Source organism: Arthroderma uncinatum (assembly GCF_011692745.1).
Source record: "Arthroderma uncinatum strain CBS 119779 chromosome Unknown scaffold5, whole genome shotgun sequence".
In the NCBI taxonomy this organism is placed as follows: domain Eukaryota; kingdom Fungi; phylum Ascomycota; class Eurotiomycetes; order Onygenales; family Arthrodermataceae; genus Arthroderma; species Arthroderma uncinatum.
In genome coordinates, this window is record NW_022983867.1 from 1,460,397 (window position 1) to 1,482,271 (window position 21,875).

The following is a 21,875-nucleotide window of genomic DNA, read 5'->3' on the forward strand; positions in this document are numbered from 1 at the left end:
AAAGGGGTTCAGTGAAGACCGGGTGCGCAGTGGTGCTGCTCGGCTGGTGAAGAACCTGAAGAGCGCCCAGCAGTCGCGGCTGGAGGGTTTCTTCAAGCCGGTGGCCAAGACGGACGAGCAGAAGGCCAGCGCGAAGAGAAAGGCAGAGGAGAAGGTGGAGATGGCCAAGAAGAAAAAAAAGGAGGACGCAAAGGCGAAGAGGGCGATGGGAGCGAAGCCCAGGGGAGCAGCATAGCTCTCTAGCATATCTACGGTGTCTCTTGTACGGTGTTACGGCGTTCGCGGTGCATTCTCTTTATCTACCTTCCTACATCTACCATCTCTTCCATCTCTTCTATCTCTTCTACCTCTACCATCTCTACCATCACTATCATCTCTATCGTTGACATCTGTCCTCCTAACATCGTATGTTGTGGTGGTGATCCTTGGGTACCAGGTACACGCGAGAACAACGCCTGATTCGGGCTCTCCCCATGCATCTATCGGCCTGTAAAGTAGATAGCCATGAAGAGCGACGACCGCTCTTCCCATCTACCATCTTACACCCTCATAGCTGTCCTGTGGCCACCAAGATCAAGCGTTGTTCCGTCCACCGTCGATGTTCCTCTTGTATACAACCTATGTAGGCGCCAAGCCATCCACTCCGCAGCTAAAAAAACAACCAAACGAACTATACAAGACGAAGATGAAGCTGGAGAGAGAGGATGAAGACGAGAAGAGAGTGATCCCGCACAGTAAAGGCAAGAAGAAGACAGGAGGCGAGTTTTCCTTCTTCTACAGGGCAAGATGTCTCCTGGCTGCGGTGGAAGTACATGACCGCTGTCTGGTCGTGATCCCAATACATGAAAGCTGCGGGCTACGGGCTGTATAGATCTAGATAGGACGGAAGAGCAAGACACGGCCACACCAGGAGGGATAAAGCTGGCCTGGATGCGGTTTTTGCATAGCTACGGTCGCCGGTCTAGGGAGACAGCCATGGATACGGTGTTTTCAGCAGGATGGCCGCCAGATGCGCTCATCGCGGTGATGCGACGACGGCGACGGCGAGGACGATGATGGCGATGATGGAGATGAAGACGAGGATAGATGGACTACGGTGGCATATCATCGTCCTCGCTGGTATACATGGGAGCAGGTTAGATACTGTCTATAAGCATGCCGGTCAAGGCGATCGCACGACCGAATGAATATATGAATAGGATAGGATGGATGTGATGTGATGGGAGGAGAACTCGTAGACATAGACCAGACAACGACATGCGACAGACATAAGACAAGATGAGACAACAGAACATAGACAGAACAGAGAACAGAACAGAGAATAGTAGTAAGAGAGAAGAGGAGGAAGAGGTGATGCGGCAGATCAACTCGCCCGCCCCGGGGCGCCCTTATAAGAAGTCGCCCATGCCCCGCTGGCCTGCCCGTCCTCCCTGCGCCCGTTCAACTCTTCCCACCACAACAACAACATCCAACCGCCACCAACGCGTCTCTCAGCTTGTTCTCTCGCATCTCCAGCTTCTCTCGTCGATCCAGTATCCAGCTACCTCCATCTCGTCGCCATGCCTCCAAAGAAAGCTGCCGCTGCTGCCTCTGGCAAGGCCGCTGCCGCCACCCACGCCTCGTACAAAGGTAAGCCCTACTCCTCTCCCAGAGACGGCCGTGATCCAGCACCCAGCCGCGTCGCTGGCTCACGATACCGGTCTCGCTGGAATCGCGTTCGTTTGCTGACTCGAGTCGTGTAGATATGATCAAGGATGCCATTGTCGCCGTGAGTAGATCAGCCCCGAGTCGCGGTGGTTGCGTGGCGATTCCATCTCCACAGCACCACCATCAACATCAACATTCCACCATCATCGCGAGTAGATGATGAGAGATACCCTTGCGTCGTCGCGTGTTGAAGATTTTTTCTAACGTGTTCATCGTCCATCCAGCTCAAAGAACGCAATGGAAGCAGGTACGTTGTCTGCTTCGTCAATGTTCTCTCTCCATGGTCCCGTGCTAATCCGTGTCTGCAGCCGTCAAGCGCTCAAGAAATACGTCCAGAACAACAACACAGTCAACATCACCTCCCAGGCTGCCTTTGACGCGCAGTTCAACCGTGCTCTCAAGGCTGCCGTCGAGAAGGGCGACTTCACCCAGCCAAAGGGTACGGCCGGCTCTGTTCCATCACATTTATTGATCCTCTATTGACGCGTCTTAGGTCCTTCTGGCCCCGTGAAGCTCGCGAAGAAGGAAGTCAGCAAGCCCGCCGCTAAGCCTGCCGTCAAGGTGCGTCCATCGCTCTACTGTTATCCTTTACCGTTATCGTAGAGCTCTCTTTCTAACTCCGTATAGAAGGCCGCCGCCGCAACCAAGCCCGCTGCTAAGCCAGCTGCTAAACAAGCTGCTAAACCAGCTACCAAGAAGGCCACCACTACCACCAAGAAGCCAGCAGCCAAGGCAGAGAAGCCAAAGAAGGCCGCTGCTACCACCACCACCACCACCAAGAAGGCTGCTGCCACCAAGACAAAGACCAAGGCCAACACCACCAAGCAACGCAAGGCTTCCACCTCCGTACGTATCCCTTCTCTGCCTAATTCTGCTACTCTATTAACAGCATATCAGGCACCCGCCGTCGTTGACGTGCCCAAGGTCCTCGGTAAGACCAAGTCAGGCAGAGTAACCAAGTCGTCTGCCAAACCAGCCGCCGCTCCCAAGAAGGCCGCCCCAAAGAAGAAGAGAACCAGCACCGCCAAGGGAACACCCAAGAAAGCCTCCGCTTGAGCCAACAGGACCACCAAAAAACCATGAACATGATATAATATACGTGCCCTGTTGAGCCTGACTGGTCTTTTTCTTATTTTTTGTCTTCATTCTTGTTATGCCTTCCCGGCTGCGCTCGTGGACTGGATGGTTAGCTGGTTGGTACGGGCTGATATGATATCTCTCCCTTCTACACACATTCTCTCTCCCCTCTCCGTGGATCCGACATGGACCGAATACCCTCTTTCACCTCATCTCTCCTTCCTCGACTCTCGCTCGCCCATCCCAACTCATCGCCCACGACCATACCACACCACACTATACCAAACCATACCATACCAATATATAACACCACCAGCACCAGCAGGGAAGCAAACAAACGAACCGGCGTCTCGAGGTGGGGGATAGGGATGGATGGACTTTGCATTACCTTTCTTTTCCTTTTTTTCATCGTCCCTTTTTTTCTTCTGTTCTTCGTGTTAATGTTTATGGCTATGTGTTTATCTCTCTCTTTGCGCTCTTTATTGTTTCGCCGCAACTTTTTTGTGTATGGATATGAAATCTATGGTTTCGTTCATTTATTCATCTTCCCTTGCGTAGGATATAGAGCGTAGGGATAGATAGGCGTAAACTTGGTTCGCAGCTCATGCAACGACAAAGAAAAGAATTATTGGGCTGTTGTAGCGAACTATGTAGCAAGGTTCGCGCTACTTTAGCTAGTAATGGCTTATTTAATTGCTTTTTTCGTACCATGGCGTGTCAATATCGTGGCTATGATCGTGGTTCGTATTTATTTCCCCGTTCCTTCAGACGTTTGGATGGGATGCCATCTCCCCTGAACTGGGCATTCAGCCGCTGGCGAGTTTCACTCGAGTCAATCCCTTTCACGACGGAATAAAATATTTGCAGACACCAACATACTTCCTTACATCTGATGTTATCACCCCTACAACACGGTAGTATTGCACTTCATGAAGCTATACTGCTAACATACGCAATGTGGTGATATAGAGGTTTTTCGCTACGGGTAAACTCCGTCCGTTCCGAAGGACTGAAGGTACTGGCTTCGCTGTGACTTCTAACGCTGACGTGGCAACCTCCTTATTCGCGTCGGTTACCCGGGATTCCAATATTGAGACCCAGCAGGTAGTCAGCGGCCGCCAGTTTGGTCGCAATGTCAGCTTTTCGTCGTGGCTGTGACAGCTACCGATAGTCCTGTGAAGCCCGACGAATAATAGGTAGCCAGACACGAAGCTGAGGACAGGATGCTTGTATTACCCTTGTCCTTGCACAAAGGTATAACTAACAGAGCTATCCAGCGCTACGGAGTATGTTTTCCCTTCAGTTATGACAACGTAATACTTTGACATCAGCATCAGCATCAGCCCGGAGAATGCCCGGAATCGCTCGTTCCAGCTGAAGGCCAAGTGGCAGCCCGTACATGTGGCCCTATTTATGCCAGCACGGGAAACACGGATCCAAACTAGCCAGTAGTGGGGGATTCCGTCCTAGGCCGACCTCCTAAGGTTTCTCCTCGGGCAGAAGATCGTCCAATGGATCAGTAGTGGTGTTTCCTGTTTCCTGTTTCTTGTTTGGTGGCCTAGGCTTTGTGACGATTTGGTCCTATTCAATATTAAGTTGCTGATCTGAGTATCGGAACACCTCTCCAGTGGAAGTTGACAGCCTTGCCCAAGACGACTCGACTCGACTTGGTTCTAGGAGCTTCAGCGATGAGAAAAAGCTGTACGGATGTTAACAAGCTGAATGCTAGGCGATATTGCCCTTGGACTAGGCACGGGACGATGGATGGCTGTTATGAACCCAAGTCCAGCACTCCTGCATTGGTATCGCTCACCTATAGAACTCCGTCGAAAACTTCGTCGTTCCCATCTCGTTCTAACGCCTCCGCTCAATCCAAGTACGAGTCTCCTTATCCATGGGTGAGGTATATAACCCAAGTACGCATTCAGAGGAAAATACGAGAAAAGATGTGTAATTCTCTCTGCAGTGGTTACGATTCAACTCTCCAACGCCCATCACAACATCTTCGCCTCCAAGAAATCTAGTCAATGGTAGGTCCTCATAGTTAGGATATATTTCATTCCATTATTGCCTCAGGATGGGTAGACGTTTCCTTCATGGTCCGATTAGCAATAGTGACGAGCGATCGGGCCATTGTAGAGAAAGGCGGTTTGCTGAAGTCCTCTGAGATAGGTGATAAATAACTTGATCGTGCCACTGTCGTATGCATTTAGCCATTAAAAAGGACAAGGTCGGTAAATTGGTATACATGGTGGGTGACTTCCTGACAAAGCTCCCGTAGGATCTGGCTGGGAGATATTCTAATGTAAGTATGGAGGATGCATGAGCAGTGGACAAAGGGAGCGAGGAAACTACGGGATATGGTCATGTGATATCCAAGATTTACATAAGCAAAAGACTAAATTAACGTTAGAGTTAAGGTTCGAAGTGGGACTTCTTGGCGTAGTGGTTTATTTACCTACTTCCATAAAGGGACACAAGAAGACTACAAAAATGAAGATTAGAGAACAAAAGAAATCAGTTTGCGTGCATAACTAGTTGGACTAGTTAGTTACCAAGTTGGTCGGTGTTTTCCCAAGGGCTCTCAACCTATGGTCCTCCACTCTTCTTCGAAGGTCCATCAAGCTCTTCCAGTCAGTGATCCATCCCCATTCCATTCATCCTTCTTATCCACTCCTGCTATCAAGTTTATTTACATGAGCAAGATTTCTTGCAGGAGGACGCACATCCGATAGAGGTCGCACTGGCAAAACTGGCCGCTGCGATGCTCGGCTGACCATTATTCCCGCTGGATAATGATATTAGCTTCTCGATCCAGCTAGTTTGGGGGGGTTGGGGGTTTGATCTTACCCTAGATAACACTTCTTGGTCCTAGCTTGGTAGTCTACACTATGGCATGGCTGTTCATTGTTCTCATGTTAGGTACGCGATGTATCTGGCTTAGGAGTTATACTTACCACAATCTTTGCGCACATATCCATACAGTCATCGAAGGTTTCGGCTGGCTGGGTCCAGAGGACCTTCATTCCGTGTCTCTTGCTGCAACTCATTTTGAAACGTTCGCCATGGTCGCTCTCATAGATCATACCGTCGCTGAAGGGGCAGACCGTCTCGCAGAGGGTGTATGGGAATGGGTCCGTTTCTGGTTGTGCGGGTGGAGGGACGGTGTATCTAGGGGAAATAGACCATCAGTATCATAAGTGAAAAGTGTGTTCAAGTATTTAGTATAAACTAACGCAAACCAATGTTCGCAGGTGGTAGTTCCTGGGCCTTCGCCGTCGGATAGAATACATTCGTTGGCGGTATAGCCTGGTGCCGGTGGGTTGTTCATGTATTGAATTGAGAGGCAGCCGTTCTACACAGCAGTTAGATCAATACGTTGACTTTTGGCTGGGGGGGATCAACCGTTTCACTGCATTTCTTCATACACTCAGTAAAGCTGGGGACACCATCGTGCTTTGCGAGTTGGTTTCCAGCTGCGTGGAAGCCGCATTGAATCTTATAATGGGTCCCTTTCGAGCGGTAAGCCAAATATCACAAATACTAAAAATGGCAAACTTGGAAGTCATTCTCACCATCATCGGCTACCCATCCTTTTCCAGCATCAGTCCCACATTTGGGGTTGCTGACAATCTCAAGGCTTTCTTGAGCAGGTGGTGGGGTAAAAGGTGGAGGAGAAGATGGCGGTGGGGAGGTTGCTGGAGCAGAGGTTTCTGCTGGTGGTGTCGAGCCAGAAGACCCTGATGGGGGAGGGGGTGAAGATGATCCAGATGGTGATGGCGGGGTGCCCGCAACCTCACGGTATGCGTGGTGGGTTCCGGGGGCTGCTAGAGTACCTTTCTGTTAATTGTATTAATAGTGCCATTCTAATATCTTTGTACGGAAAAATTATCACACCTACCACCGAACCTCCATATTGAATGCAGTTTCTGTCGGTAGGGTTGTAGTCGACAGAGTTGCAGCCGGCAGTGTACGAACATAAATTTATACAACTTGCTAGACTAGGTCTTGGAGTTCGTGACAACTCCGTGGCCCCTATCCTGTAGTTGCATACAATTTTGTACGTTTGGCCTATATCAGTGTTAGCGAAAGCTAAGGGCCATATGCCAAATCCTCAACCCACTCTTTGTGTCCGTGAAATATTTGCCATCGTCCTGGTCGCAAGTTCCTGCTACAGTCTGGGCAAGGGAGCCTGTATAGGTGAGAGCGAGCACAGCAAACGCGAGAAACATTTTGACAGAAGGCATTTTGGTTTGGAGAATAACGGGTTGAGTGGAAAAAAAGGGGGGTTCTTGTTGCTCGCTAAGAAGGTAGAAGGGTGGCCAAGTTCTACTTTAAGTAGACGCTTTTGCTTGCCAGCGAATGCCTCATCCAGAGTGTCAGAACTAGGTCTTTCGCTTGGTATCATTTCCTGGCGGGAGGGGAAAGAGACGGGCCGCGGAAAAGTCCAGGCTATCATACGGGATGCAATGGGTCAATCCATATTCCTTATTTGGGTTCATGCATTGAATGACAATCTGATAATTGCGATTTTGATAGTCATTCTAACAGGGGGCATGGCAGGCATACGTCAGACAGACAGCTTTCACTATCTCAAAAGGGCGCCGCATGATTTATTCAAATCGTTTCCCCCTGGTTTTCTTTCTTTGTTTCAGCTAGCCGCAAAATAACTCGGTCGGTAGACGGAATGAGGCCGGCCAACTGCCCTTGTCCTTGCTGCACCTATGCCGCTTAGCCTGGTCGATTCGAACCTCGCCCACATTTGCATTCTGTAGTGTCGGAATTTCGACAACAAATTTTTGAAAGTGCTTGGATAATGCGTGAGACTGCATATTTAAGAGTCATTGCCCTTAAGTTCTCCAGGAGGTGGAATTGTATATATGGGGTGATTGGCTATGCGTAAGGTTTACTGCGGTACTATCCGAGGTGCATATTTCAAACGCGACCAGCGCTCCTGCCAGTGGGAACCATCGTGATCGAACAGGGAGGATGTCACCCCTAGACTTCCCCTCACGGGATCGGGGAAAAGGCCAATTATCCAGTAGAGATTGCAGTGCTTCCCGAACATGGTATAGAAATACCCAAAATTCAGTTAAGACACTATGCATGTCTGGCCAGGATATAAATGAAGGTTCATGAGATAGGCCTGAGAGCACATATAATCGGTGTTGTTTTAGACACGGGCATGATGTGGCATCAGATTAGGCAGATGCTACTGTTCCGGGTTATTGATGCATAGATGCCCGTGATTCCATAGCTAATGGTACGTCATGGTAGGGAGTAGATAGCAATCTAGAGAGCCTATGCACAGGGGATTAAATGGCCCTTATTTGAGTTAAATAGGCTCCCCGAAGGGTAGGAGGCTTTATAAGAATAGTAGCACCTTGCAAAAAATATTCTGGTTGATATCTCACCCGTCGCCTTTACGTTCAACCACATAGCTGCAATCAAATTGCGTATCCGCGGTATACGTACCTAATCATGTTGCCTTTCAAACTCTTGCTCATTGCTATCTTCGCGATTTCAAATGCCAGTGCCTTCCCTCTGGCTAATGGATGTCACTTTTGGCTCTTGTTTGTGACATGCAAAGGTCCAGCACCGCCTGCAGCACCAGCAACTCCTCCACCGCCACCACCTTCAGTTTGTCAGTTTCCCCTCAACTTCCCACACCTTGTGCTTTCAATATACTCAAAGGAGTAATATTTTGACTGACAATTATTCGCCTTCTCCTTAACTGTTATAGCATGCGCGTCATGTACAGGATCGCGTAAGTTGTCCACCATAGGGAGAAAGAATTTTGGAGGGGATATGAAGCCAATACTGACTGGGAATCTTCCTCGGCATAGTGTGTCCTGCTTCATGTAGCGGTATCCCTCCAGCCCAAAGCTCATTAGGCGCCACCTCATGTAAGGACAACGACGTCCAACCTTCCGTGTGTGCACATAATGAAGATATCTAACACATTATAGGTCCCGGGCCAAGCAAATGGCCACTGTATAATGCTGCTGCCACTTTCGTCTGCTGCGGGCCACTTCACGACCCCCCAACGTTGGGCGGCTGTGCTCCGGGAGCTGTGCCTGCGTGCTAATCCAGCAGGTCTCCCAAGTTGGTACAGAAATAAAGGTCCTTAGCAAGCGTTCAGGGTATATGGCTGGACCGAAATAAGTTTCTTTCTGTTCAACTACAAACAGTCTATTTTCGCTTCCTCTTTGCCCTCGCTTCGAGAAACAGGCGAAAAGGGGCTGGAAACGAATGAGATGAGAGGGGAAGGTGGAAGAGAAAAGAAAAGGGTACAATCGTCATGGCTCCAAATTAGAAATGGTAGTTGCCAGTATATTTATATCAACTGTCATCTCTTCCCTATATTTGTAGTCCTTCCCTATATCTGTGGTCCTTTTAGTGTAGTCGTTGCTGAAATTTCCGGTTCCACCAATGAGCGGCGGAGGGCGCTAGTTTCGAACCTTAGTTATAGTATTACGAAGTCTTATTGGCTTACTGTTCTGTCAGTCGCCTGTCCATTTCTCGCGCTCTGATTAGTTTGAGCGCTTATCGGCCCGGCGCCGGCAGCCGCCTCGTACCCGCCGCCGTCCGCCAATCTCTTAACGTCTTCCACGCTGTCTTCAACCGGCGTCATCTTCAACGAGAGACGGCTCGTATTTCAGCACGCTGACAACCATCTCGCAGTTGCCTGCCCGTTTTTTCAAACCATCCGGTCAGCCTAAACTTCTTCCGAAGGCCATTTCTGCGTTATTGACAGTCAAACGGATATATTATCACATGGTTTCCCCCTATGAGGCGTCAGGCGTTTTGGGGTGGCCAAGCGACGCTTGGGGACCACCGAGGAGATATGCCAGACATCGGAGCTAACTAGTATCTAGTTATCCTAAAATGTTTTTCTACCAGTCATAAAGGAACCGTTGGTTAGGCTTTGTTAGTTAACTATTAAGTGTTACTTCACAGCTGGCTCAAACATGCAAGGGGGTGTTATTTTGCCACTTTAGGAGAGACTGAGCACGGGAGCGTGATTCCAAAACGGGCGATTCTGATATCCTCTAACTCTCGGATCTTTATAAATCTAGAACGAGATAACAATGCATTGATATTGGCTTGAGCGGCGGTCGGGCCTCGTTTAAGCAAAAAATTGATCTGGGGCACCGCCCGTCCGCCGCCGTGGCACAGGCACAGACAGGCCCAATCGTGGGTCGTCTAAGGGCGTGGCAAGATTCAAAAAACGGTTGGATAGTATTATAGTTGATACTAGTGGGAAGCGGCAGGCGAGAGAATATGGTGGGCGTAGCCAACAGGTGAGTTTAAGCGACGGGTGGGTGTCAGCGACACGGGAGCAATCAATAATCATGCAGATCCCCCAGGCGTCCCGTCCAGTTGGAGCCTGTTTATAACCATCCATTGGCTTTCGGATTATATCTTCATATTCATCGGACATATTAACCTTAGCATTCTTTCCCGCCTGGTGGTGTGCCAAGGTCCAGTTATGGCGGTAGGTATACCCCAAATGAGGTATCGAATACTTCACACAGGCGAACAAAGCAGAAGCTTTCGTTATTCTAGAAGGCAAATATGTTGCCCCCCTTCACATATAGAACAGAAAAACCTATACATATAATGTCTGGTTTCGCCCTTGAACCAGTTCATTGACCGAATAGCGGTTAGATCCTCCTCTGTGAGACTGCCTCCTACTTGCTGCATACCTGGCCATCAAGTCTACAAAAAATGCATTTGCTACCGATATTCACCTTGATATCAACGATATCCATCACACTGGCATCCCCAGTTGCCGTCTCGCGGTTGACTCCAAGAGACCTGGCTCCAAGGGAAGAACCAGCTGCTCCTCAGTGTGCTGTATGAACCCATAATTGCCTCTTCTTATAGATATGTCTAACGGGTGGTTAGGTCGATTGTCAACGTCAAGTGCTTACTGACCTTCCTACGCAATGTTCGAGAAATGACACAATCTGCCTCTGTTCGGATAAGTCATTTCAAGCGGAGGCTGCTAAATGTATAATAGCCCACTGCACTTCAAGTGAGGCGCTGAGTATGTCACCCCGTCATCTCATGTTGGACTGTTCTAATACGCCAAGTTTAGCCGCAAAATACCTTGGATCTCGCGCATGCAATATTCCTATCGAGCCGCTATACCCCGTACTCGACGCTGGAACACTTGTTCCTTTTATAGCCGCTACTATCTTTGTCACAATCAGGATAATTTCCAAGGTACTGCATCTGGGTGGTGGCTGGGGGGCTGATGACTTCACTATAATAACGGCATATGTAAGACCAACCCTTTCTATGATCAACTTGGCCATTCCGCTTATTCGACTTATAGGTACTCGCCATCGCTGTTTATTCATTACACGCATCAAGTAAGATTAAGGCTCCTTGGACGATAGACGAGGCCCCTCTAACTATTTTTAGTGATATACCATGGATTTGGAAAGAATATATGGGATATTATCCCGCAGGAGCATATCACAACAGCTTTCAAGGTTTGTTTATCTTACATCCCTAAAGAAAATAAAGCATAGCCAGGCTAACTGGGGGCGTCCGCTTAGCTCTTTTTTGCATACGCCCTATCATACAAAGCACTTATATCCCTTGCTAAAATATCCGTCGGTTTATTCATGCTACGAATTTTCCAATCAAAAATATTCCGCTACTTTATGAACACTATTATAGTGATCAATGGTGCTATTGCGGTTACATGGATACTGGTTGATAGCTTTCGCTGTACCCCTGTCCGTCTCGCCTGGACTGGGTGGAAAATGGATGAGCCTGGAAAATGCATTGATTTCATGACTTCGACTTATGTCAATGGATTCGTTAACATTACAGTGGATACTGTTATGGTATCCTTGCCCGTGTACGAAGTGTTAAAGCTGAAATTATCATGGCGAAAAAAAATAGGGGTTGCGGTGATGTTTGCAATGGGGCTCTTGTAAGTTGATAGGCCTGGTTGAGCATTCCATTTTTCATTACTGACTGAATTTTGTTGCTCTTAGTGTGACGGCTATCGCAACTATACGAGTGATAGTTTTGTTTAAGCATGATCCTACCAAAAATCCTACCTGTGAGTACCTCTATACCTTTCTAGATACTGGATCTTGATATTAAGATCTCCTATCTCCGTATACTTACGTTCATGGACTAACCGTTGACTATCCGCTCCATAGACGAAATGGAACCGCTCATCTACTGGTCTATGATTGAATGCCAGGTGGCCATTATCTGTGCCTGTTTACCCGCTACTCGAGTATTGCTCATTCGTTTCGCACCAGGCATACTTGGTCAACCCACAGACAATGGATCTAGGAAAAGCCCGGGTTCTTCTTCGAATTCTCGGCCAAGGGAACAGCCCACCAGCGACTCTGCTACGCTGGTTGAACGAGACGACTACATATCTAAAACGGTGACTTATTCCGTGAATACTACAGACAAGCAAGCGGGTGCTTCGGACCCTTGCATACATATGGTTGAAATCGATACCAGAAAGGAATAATGTTTTGTTCACTTACATTTGCACTAGATTATTTCATAACTACGAAGATTGAAGTATAAGTGACCTGCACACTTAAGATTGAGACTAAAAGAACACTAGGCCAGCTAGAATTAAAAAGTAACTGGATACCTAAAAATAAATAAAGAGCCACTCAAGACTTCAGGTTAGACCTGTTGAGATAGCTATATGGGAAGTTCATGCATGAACCCGACAACGTAACCGTTCTACGCATTAACTATGTCTCCTATTCTGACCGGGAGAGCATCAGTCTAAGTTCGAACCCTTAGAGGTGAAAGGCTAACGTTGTATAGGTAGTCGTCAACCTGTGGCGAAGGTCAAAGAAGCCTGCGATCGACACAAGGCCCGAGGCCTATTTGGAGAATCCCCAGACATGCCGAAATCTAGCCATGTATTCGAAAGGAACTAAGCAAGCTGATAGGTGCGGGAAGATCATATAAAGCCTGGCTAACTGTGTATATCAGATACGTCCACACTCTAGCTGGACCGTTAGGGTTAAGGAGTTTATGTTCAGGAGGGGTCACAATTAACCGATTGAGGGGCATCTAGGGCAGACTATATCGTCAGTGGTTCGATATGCTCTTAAAGTTGATTGCGGAAGCACAGAGTGATGTATCTACTGTAGGCTTGACTGAGCTTAAACTCCAGGGCCCTGCTCGCCCATCTTGGAAATGGAGAGCTAGAGTATCTTGAGAAGGGCGGCATTGAACCCAGAATCCAGGGTAAGAGGCTGGTATACATACTTATTTCGATCCTACTCCAGGAGAGAAGTCATTGTTTGGATATATCATATTCTTATGACTACAATGGTGTAGCTACCATGCAGCTCATTGGAGGGGTTTCCCTGAACATTAGTTAAGGTGTGCATGTTGAGTAGGTTCGATTGGAAATTCACTAGAGTCAAGGGAAACTGCAGTCACCGTGGCAAGGTTCCTTTCCGGGTCCTTTCCAACCGGGCGGTTGCTTCTCTCAGGAGTCAAGTCCTTCCGCTTGAGAAGTTGAAAGTTGAGACTTTCGCTCGTCGACCCTACAGCAACTTTTGCTCTTCGACACTGTTCAGGACGCTTTTATGACAGACATTATCCATGAAATGCGGAGAGACTGCCGTGAACCTGGGATCATGTTAATAAACTGTGCTGTTGGTAGTTTTGGCCACAGCTATTCCAGCCATCAGCCAAAGCAAGGGAAAGCTACGTTCCAAGGTCTCACCCTGCCTATCGGTATAGGGTGTACGATAGACCCTCGGCTGTATCTTCGACTCCATCGGCCAATGCTGGCTGTATAAAGGTCTCAATAATGCTAGCGATAATATTGTGGTGGGAGGATCGTGGATTAAGACGCCACGGAGGTGTTTCGACTATAGCCAGAGACTGCATATCTCTCTTGAAACTATTCCGTAGCCAGTCCGAGTCTTGTCAAGATGCAGTCTTTAGACCTATCGTGATCTCCAATTCACCGACTGACCCGTATGCGACGTCACTGGAGGTAAAAGGGGCATCGATGCCAGTAGCGAAATTACTCCATGTATTGATATCCTGCATGTCTCTGTTGACTGTGGCAGTGCAGCCATCAAGCATCGTTTCTATGGAGCTGTCACGCTAAATCCTTCCACGCGCCATTGACTTTTGACAGCTTCCGTGTAAATACGAGTAATATCGTCGGGAGAAACGAGTCTTTCGACAAGTATTTGCCAGGGGGTGCTGGTGGGCCTGCCGCTATCCCTGCCTGCTAACGTGTCTGATAATGCTCTTTCAGCTGGAGTTGGCCCGGAGACTCGGTAATTGCGTGAACTATCCTTACACAGTCACAGCATCGTCACCGTCACGGCCACTGTCTTCGCTATCGACAGTGTACGGCCTTCACTTGTAGCTGCTCAGGGGTAGGAATATCAAGCGAACGTCCTGTCGTCCTGTCGTCCAGTGGTGCCAAGTGGAACGAAAGGCTGTACAGCGTAGCCGCAGTCGACAAGTGGTTTATTCTTAGCCTCGTATTGATCCCGGCCGTCCAGCGGAAGAACGCTGCTGTACTCCGTAGAGTTGGAGATTTTTGTGGCTTGACAGCGAAGGAGGAACGACTGTTTTGGGCTTGGCAAGGCGAAGGAAACATCGTCGACGTCGAGGTTGAGGATAGCAGACATCGCGAGCATCAACCTCCCCAGACGAACGAGACAGACCGAGTCGGTTGGCTGCTCGCTTAAACCGTTACCTTGTCCTCCGTCTGGCTCGAGCCGGTGGTTTCTGGCGCTGAACCCAGGGAAACGGCGTGTATCGCACAGTGACATCGTCATCGAGCGTCGTCAACCAACCTTCAACCTCCTCCTACGTCGCCCATCGTCGCCCGTCAGACACCAGACTCTCCCTCGTCTCGTCCTGTCATGGGCAAAGGCTCTATTCACTCGATTCCTGCCTGCTCGCTGTAGGCAGGCCTGCTTTCTACGACCTCTTTCTCAGTTTCTCAGCTCGCACGGAGTACACCGCACCAAAGGCTACCGTGCCTTACGGGCCAATTCAGGGCAAACCAGGTCGAGAGACAGCCTCTATATCTCCCTTCTCGCGCCTCTCCTACGCCATCTACTTATGTTAACCTTCACGGGCGGGGAAGACAAGGCTGAAGGAAACTGGAGAGTCGACTATCTGGTCATCGAACAGCCTCCTCCTCCAGCCCAGAGACAAAGATCCCCCCCAGCCATGCCGGCTCTCTCCTCCCCGGACACGGCAGTCCGTCAGCACCAGCAGGCCGGCTCGAAGACGACAGCTGCCACGGTCACGGCCACGGCCACGACCTCCTCGTCCTTGTTCGGTCACTCGCCGTCAAAATCACACGATAAACCAACAGCTCATAACACGTTTCTGTGGAACCCAGACTTCAACAACGGAGATGCCGGAAATGGAGTCACCGCTTCGGCGAATTTCTTTGTTGACAACCGCTCGTCCAAGGGCCCAAATTCGAAGGCTGGTGCCACGGTATCTGTCCCTTCGTCCAGAGACCGCGCTGAGAGCACCGACTCGTCGGCGAGGAATGGACATACCGTGCCATCCAGCTCAATGCCGATAGGAATGGCGTTTAGCCACGACGAAGCTAGGACAAATGGCGGAACGAACTATGAAGCATTCACGGATGACCGCTGGTCGAATGGAGCAAGAAATAGTATGGATCACAGCCAGTGCCAGACTGCGAATGGCGATGGTATGAAAACCCAGTCGATGGTCAATGGGCTGCCATATAGGCCTCGGTCAGGACTCACGAACTACTCCTCCTCTCAGCTTCACAACTACACCGGATACCCGTCTACTGCCGAACTTACACCGCCAAGCTCTTCATCGCAAAATGACAGTGTAGGACCGGCTCCAACCAGACCTCCTCCGCCTATACCGACTGCTATACCAACTACTCCCGCGCCTAAGCCCATAAACCTTGATACCATCAACCTCGACACCACCAGCCTCTCTCCAGAACCTTCCAATATCTACCGCCATTCCTCTCCACCACTCCCAGGATCTACAAACTCGCCGTCCGATGTACCGACCTCCCCATCCAGCCTCCAGAGCACCCGCCTAGCTCACCGACACACCCTCCAGGTCCCACGACATTCCTCCTCGAGAGCTAGTCGCGACCTTTCTACTCCCAACGCCGTTGACGACACGCTCTTGCCCATCGACCGTGTCACTTCTCCGGCTTCCGTTCTGCGTCGCGCCTCTTTCAACATCCCTCGCCTCACACCCAGATCTAACCCGTCTGAGACGTATCTCGACGAAGCCCTGCAGGATGAAGGTGCTGCGCGATGGACAGAAGCATTCAAACAGCGCCGTGCTAGCAAACGGAAACGACGGGAGGAAGAAGACGAAGACCGCGTTATTGTTGGGACGAAAGTCGACATGCATCACGTAAATTGGGTGACAGCATATAATATGTTGACGGGAATTCGGTTCACAGTATCAAGAACGAACGCGAAGCTGGATCGTGAACTTACGGATGCCGATTTTGATGCGAAACACAAGTTCTCTTTTGATATGTATGCCTGCCCCTTCTAACTACTTGGATAATGTTTAGCTGAAACTAACGATTGATTGATAGCACCGGGAACGAATTAACCCCTTCAGCAAAATATGACTTCAAATTCAAAGACTACGCTCCCTGGGTCTTTCGACGGCTGCGTTCAAAGTTCCAACTCGATCCAGCCGACTATCTCATGTCTCTCACAAGCAAATATATCCTCTCCGAACTAGGCTCGCCAGGTAAAAGTGGCAGCTTTTTCTACTTTTCCCGTGACTACAAGTACATCATCAAAACCATCCACCACGCCGAACATAAACTCCTCCGCAAGATACTTCGTGAATACTACGAACACATCGAGAATAACCCCAACACCCTCATCTCTCAGTTCTACGGCTTACATCGCGTTAAGATGGCATACGGTCGAAAAATTCACTTTGTCGTTATGAACAACCTGTTCCCACCACACCGAGATATTCATCAAATGTATGACTTAAAGGGTTCAACGATTGGACGGGACTTTAGAGAAGAAGATCTCGAAGCCAACCCGCGAGCTACTCTCAAAGACCTTAACTGGCTACGGCGAGACCGTCATCTAAACTGCGGTCGAGCTAAACGAGAAGTATTCCTCGCCCAGCTCCGTCGAGACGTCACCCTGCTCCAACGGCTCAAGATCATGGACTATTCCCTTTTAATCGGGATCCACGATGTTGAAAAAGGCAACGAAGAGAAGCTACGAGATCGAACGCTCCAGATCTTCCAACCCGGAGGTGACTTGGCAGACGAACAGCAGCCAAACTTACTCATGCGAACACCGTCAAGGCTTGAAAATGCACGCAAGGCAAGAGAGTTGAGAGAGATGATCAAACGTGAGAAACCGGTTCCCATGGAGCGTACCGCTGCCAAGATGCCGGATGAGGTCTTGGACGAGCGAAAGAATCTAGTTTTCTATTCGGATGATGGGGGATTGAGGGCGACCCATGAGAATGGGGAGCCAGGTGATGAGATATATTATCTCGGTGTCATCGATTGTTTGACTCACGTAAGTCTAAACACAACCAATATCTTAAGACACGAGAATACTAACATCATTACTATAGTACGGCATGGTTAAGAAGGCGGAACATTTTTGGAAAGGTCTCTCCCATAACAGCTCGCAGATCTCACCCATACCACCGGAAGCCTATGGTGAACGGTTCTTAGAATTTATCACGAGCATTACCAAGTCCAAGGAGGAAGTGGAACGTGAGAAACAAAATGCAGAAACTACCCAAGCACAAACAGACGGACCTGTTTCTTCTGAAAGGAAATCAGGTGATGTCCAGAAACCATTGCCTGCGCACCCGGAGCCATCTCGAACACTGAAAACGGTCAATGCTCCATCGGACTTCAATGGCGGTGGCGGATCCGCAACACTCCCTGTTGTCGAAGAAGTAGGCGAGAACAGCAGCACGGGAGGCAAGAGTGGGCGAAGCAATGAGAGCAGGGGAGGGGACGAAGCCGCTGGGAATGAGGAAGGACAGGTGGGCGGCTGGGCGAGCATAGAGACTAGGCGATACAGTTTCCGCACTGCGAGGGCGCCGGCTGGCCCACCACCAGTATCTGCGCCTCCACCACCTCCACCACCGAAGATAGATGGCGACAGCGCCGGCTCACACACGCTTCTAAACAATTGGACCGACGACAACAGGAGTAACGATGCTGTGAGGAACAGTACCGAGAGGGATAAGGAGCTGCCCCCTACACCCGGCCTAGCTGGCGATAGACCGCCTATGCCTCAACGGCCACCGCCTACGCCACCGACATAGAACATCTCTCGTCTGGCTTTTGTTTGTCTTACTGTACTTTTACCATACCATACCGCGCGAAGGATTAGAAGCACCCTTTCCTAATCGACTCATTTCATTCTTTCCTTCTTGTATTCTGCCTTCGTTATTATTATCTTGTTAGCAGCCTTTTAAGCAAGCATGTCATTCCTTCCACGGCTGCACACGCCAATATTTCCTCTGTCTCTTTCCATATTCTATTTTTTTTCCCCACCCGATTTATACCTTCCTGTATATCCTCTTTCTCTTTCCTATTACTACACCCACTACTCGGCTGCTTCCGCCTATCACGACATTGCATCCTCGAGTGGTTTGAAAAGACTGCCTTCCTTTGTTATTCCTTCTTCCAGTCCAGCGTTCACAGTTACGGAGTAACCAGCTAGCCAGCTCACCACGTTTACTCTTCTCAAAATGTGTTTTACCCTACTACCCTTACTCCCTAGATATATGGCGGTGACTACAATCTCAGCTCAACCCAGCCAGCCAACCCTCTGATATGTCGTTATATTTTCCTCCTTTTTCCTCTTATTGCTCTTACCCGGCACAAGGTCTCTCGCCTTGTTAGTATTAGATTTTATCCGTTCTTGTTTCCCTTTGTGTCCTTTCCTTTTATTATTATGAAAGAAGAACCTTCCGATTATAAATAAAAGATATACATTCTTTTGATACTGGGTTGCCCCTATTCTCTGGCTGTGTGATAACTTTGAGAATCGTGGATTTAAGCCTCGGACTAAGCCACAATTATGACTAAGCAGGTGAAATCCGGACCCACTTCTCCGGAACTTTGGTTAAAGTCTCTTGGCATTTCTTGGTTTATTAATAATAAGGTTAATGAAGTTTTCATAAATCGGGGATAAATTATACATATCTTCGTTCTACTGATATACAACAACCATCATCTTTTAGGTAATAAGGTCTTTGAATGTCACTTTAATAGAGAATGCAAAAGCTATGTACCATACTTAAAGCACTGATGTTAGATTCTCAATGCACTTATGACCGTTTTTAAAGTATCCAAAGTTCTACTAGCTAAACATTTGTGTCTCACTCCATTACTCTCAAGATAAAATAGCCATAGGAGCAGCGCGAGATTGAGTATGGAGAGCAAGTAGTTACTTCCAATTATCCTCGTCTCATCTACCATGAACTGAATACTAAGCTTGCGGTAAGCCAACATAAGTTGAGTCGCCGAGTTGCTTTGGAATGAGAACCAGCCCAACTCCACGCCACTCAACCAATAAACGAATATCTATAGATAGACGGGGAGGAATAGGGCTGTATTGTTTAATATATCGCATCGAATACAAAGCTTATCCACCGCTACCCCCCGAAGGAGGAAACGATGAATTTCAAGGCATTGAATTCTCGCCTTGTGCTCCACCCTGCGTCGCGAATTTGGATTATAGGGGATAAGTCCCCCAACTGGATGAACTAAGAAATAGTCGTGGCTATGGCAATGACGGGATATATTTAAGGAGCACCTGGTTTATATTTGAAATTCTATCAGAAGGTAGAAACTTGAGTTGGTCAGCATTAGACTCATTGAACAGCATGGCACGAAATGGTATCAAAACAGGTAACTGGGAGTTAGTCGGAGGTGGGAGTAAGGTATCATGAAAATAGACCGCTGCCTTGCATGCTTCGGTTGAATGACAGTTCGCTGCCGCCCGCCATGCCAGCCAAGACTCGACCCATGCCTGTCAGGTCTAATTCTCCTCGCTGAAGCATGGTTTGGTCATCTTGAATCATGGGGGTGTCACCTTGTGACTGGGATGTTTGCTCAGTTTCCACTGACTCCAAAGGGTTTTCCGCAAGGATGATGAGCCTATGTTCTGCAGTGATGAGAATAGTTGGTTTAGAGATAGTGCCGCGCTCGTCATTAGGTAGAGGTAGAGAAATGAATTGTATTCCCTTTTGCACCTCGCCGAGTAGATGGATGTTTTCAATAAGGACTGGTCGCGGGCTGGTCGGGTTGTTGTTAAATAACCCATGTTTCCCATTACTCCGTCGGAGACCGAGGAGGCTTGGGATATATGTGTTTCGCGTGCCATGCCAGACGAGCACTGACTCATCAGCAGGTTGATCCCAGGTTTGGTTTGACGGAACGATACAGATCCCGCCCCTGGTAGCATGCTGGCCTGTGGTGTTTGGTGTCCCTTTGAACAATGCTTCCTCCCGAATGCGACGGGTGGATGGCGTTAAGGGGGCGAATTGCGGTGCTTGAGAACCCGACGGGTCAGCATGGCTTTGTGATCTGGGAGTGCGTTCAGATGGTGCAACACGCCCGGTTATCGCAAAGGAGCTAAGGGAGCTAGTTGATTTACTCTGGTGAGTAGGCTCGCCCTGAGTAGCTTCGATATCCCAGACTCCCCATTCACCATTAGACAACAACGCGATAACACCTTTGCCACCAAGAGCCCACTTTGCGTCGACTATCGATTTGCGGCGAGGGACTGCCCCAGGTAATTGATCGAATTCAGTGTAGATAGAGATAAGCCACCTTCCAGCCGTGTCGTTGGATTCCGTACTCGTTCCCGAACGGTTTCTATCAAGAGTGTGCGACCGTGGTTCGGATAAACAAGAATAAATCTTCACGGAGCCGTCTGTGAACGACAACAGTAGCTGTGAATGACGAGCCGATGGATATTGGCACGGAGAAAAGGAAATGCTGCTTGCTGGGGATTTAAGATATTGCTGTCGGATCGGTAATTGTGGTTCGGTGGAGATGCTGTATAAATTTCCTTGCGCTCTCTGTCTGTTGAAAGGGATACGATATATGGAGAGCTTCCCAGCCGCGTCTGACGTGTGGATGGCTACCAGGAGTTCCCATGTATCGTTAGAGGTGGAAGCTTCTTGGCTGGCACGTCCACGGCTCTGGGGTCGGCGATTGCTGTCTTCGATGTTCAGTGTCTGACAGGTAAAGGTGAGAGCGGAGGTAGCCGGGACACCTTGAACAGAGCCTTCTCCTAGACTGATAATTTGAGGTTTCCAGTATTCAGCATCCGCATGGCCTGGAGGAGGTGGTGTGAGCGGGACAGAAACGACGCGCACCGAGGAGTCACCACAAACAGCAGTCACCACTATCATATTTGATAGAATGGGTGAGATCGAGCCGAGAAAACGCGCCGCGCCTGGAAGAATGCTCGGTACTGAAATACCCAAGACTTTCATATTCAGTTTAATATCGGTGTGTTGGATGATATTCTCGAATGGTCTCGATGGGTCAAGCTCTTCCTCATCCTCCTCAAACTCTGGAAGTGTGATTTCTGGCTGTTGTGCCGCAGCTGGTTCCTCGTCGTCGGAGTCGATTATCATGATAGAATCGTTCTCAACGCCATTGACAAGGTTATTCCCTCCTGCTTCCGCTTTCTGGGCATTTTGTCTCTTGAAGTTCTTGCCGCTTCGCCATAGTATCCGTATGCCAAAGTCATGGCCATATATTATGACCGTGGAGCCGTTGGGGCTCTGTATCGGGTAGACCTTGGAATCGTACACGCGATGAGGGAATTGGTAACTAGAGCCCGATTGTCAGATAGATAGCTCATAAAGGTAACATACAAGACATCCCAATACCTTAGTTGAAGGCCATCTGGCCGAGGGCGCACTATAGGATCAAACTTGCCCATCGACACCGCGGAGTGAAGGTCCATCTTGTGAGTGAAAACGTAGCCAGTTACAGCAAGAGACGAGCCTCAAAGCATCTCACGGGAAATCGTGATAACAAGGAAGAAGAGATATTG

The 21,875-nt window shown here is 48.9% G+C and overlaps 4 protein-coding genes across 4 annotated transcripts; 2 read left to right on the forward strand and 2 right to left on the reverse strand.

Annotated features, from left to right (window-relative positions):
• Positions 1-1,559: 1,559 nt before the first annotated feature.
• GIQ15_06835 (histone H1) lies at positions 1,560-2,763 on the forward strand (the record flags this gene model as incomplete). Its single annotated transcript, XM_033554252.1, has 7 exons — positions 1,560-1,629; positions 1,743-1,768; positions 1,932-1,954; positions 2,016-2,146; positions 2,201-2,268; positions 2,335-2,553; positions 2,605-2,763. 7 exons carry the CDS (start codon positions 1,560-1,562, stop codon positions 2,761-2,763), a joined length of 696 nt encoding a protein of 231 aa, XP_033403767.1.
• Positions 2,764-5,404: 2,641 nt separating this feature from the next.
• On the reverse strand, positions 5,405-7,031 carry GIQ15_06836 (uncharacterized protein; the record flags this gene model as incomplete). Its single annotated transcript, XM_033554253.1, has 8 exons — positions 5,405-5,463; positions 5,511-5,572; positions 5,635-5,684; positions 5,742-5,955; positions 6,021-6,139; positions 6,343-6,624; positions 6,839-6,855; positions 6,908-7,031. 8 exons carry the CDS (start codon positions 7,029-7,031, stop codon positions 5,405-5,407), a joined length of 927 nt encoding a protein of 308 aa, XP_033403768.1.
• A 7,861-nt stretch (positions 7,032-14,892) lies between these two features.
• Positions 14,893-18,117, forward strand: GIQ15_06837 (phosphatidylinositol-4-phosphate 5-kinase its3; the record flags this gene model as incomplete). The annotated part of the gene is made up of 3 exons (XM_033554254.1): positions 14,893-16,328; positions 16,391-17,351; positions 17,410-18,117. 3 exons carry the CDS (start codon positions 14,893-14,895, stop codon positions 18,115-18,117), a joined length of 3,105 nt encoding a protein of 1,034 aa, XP_033403769.1.
• Positions 18,118-19,746: 1,629 nt separating this feature from the next.
• GIQ15_06838 (uncharacterized protein) lies at positions 19,747-21,785 on the reverse strand (the record flags this gene model as incomplete). The annotated part of the gene is made up of 2 exons (XM_033554255.1): positions 19,747-21,649; positions 21,694-21,785. 2 exons carry the CDS (start codon positions 21,783-21,785, stop codon positions 19,747-19,749), a joined length of 1,995 nt encoding a protein of 664 aa, XP_033403770.1.
• Between the last annotated feature and the right edge of the window lie 90 nt (positions 21,786-21,875).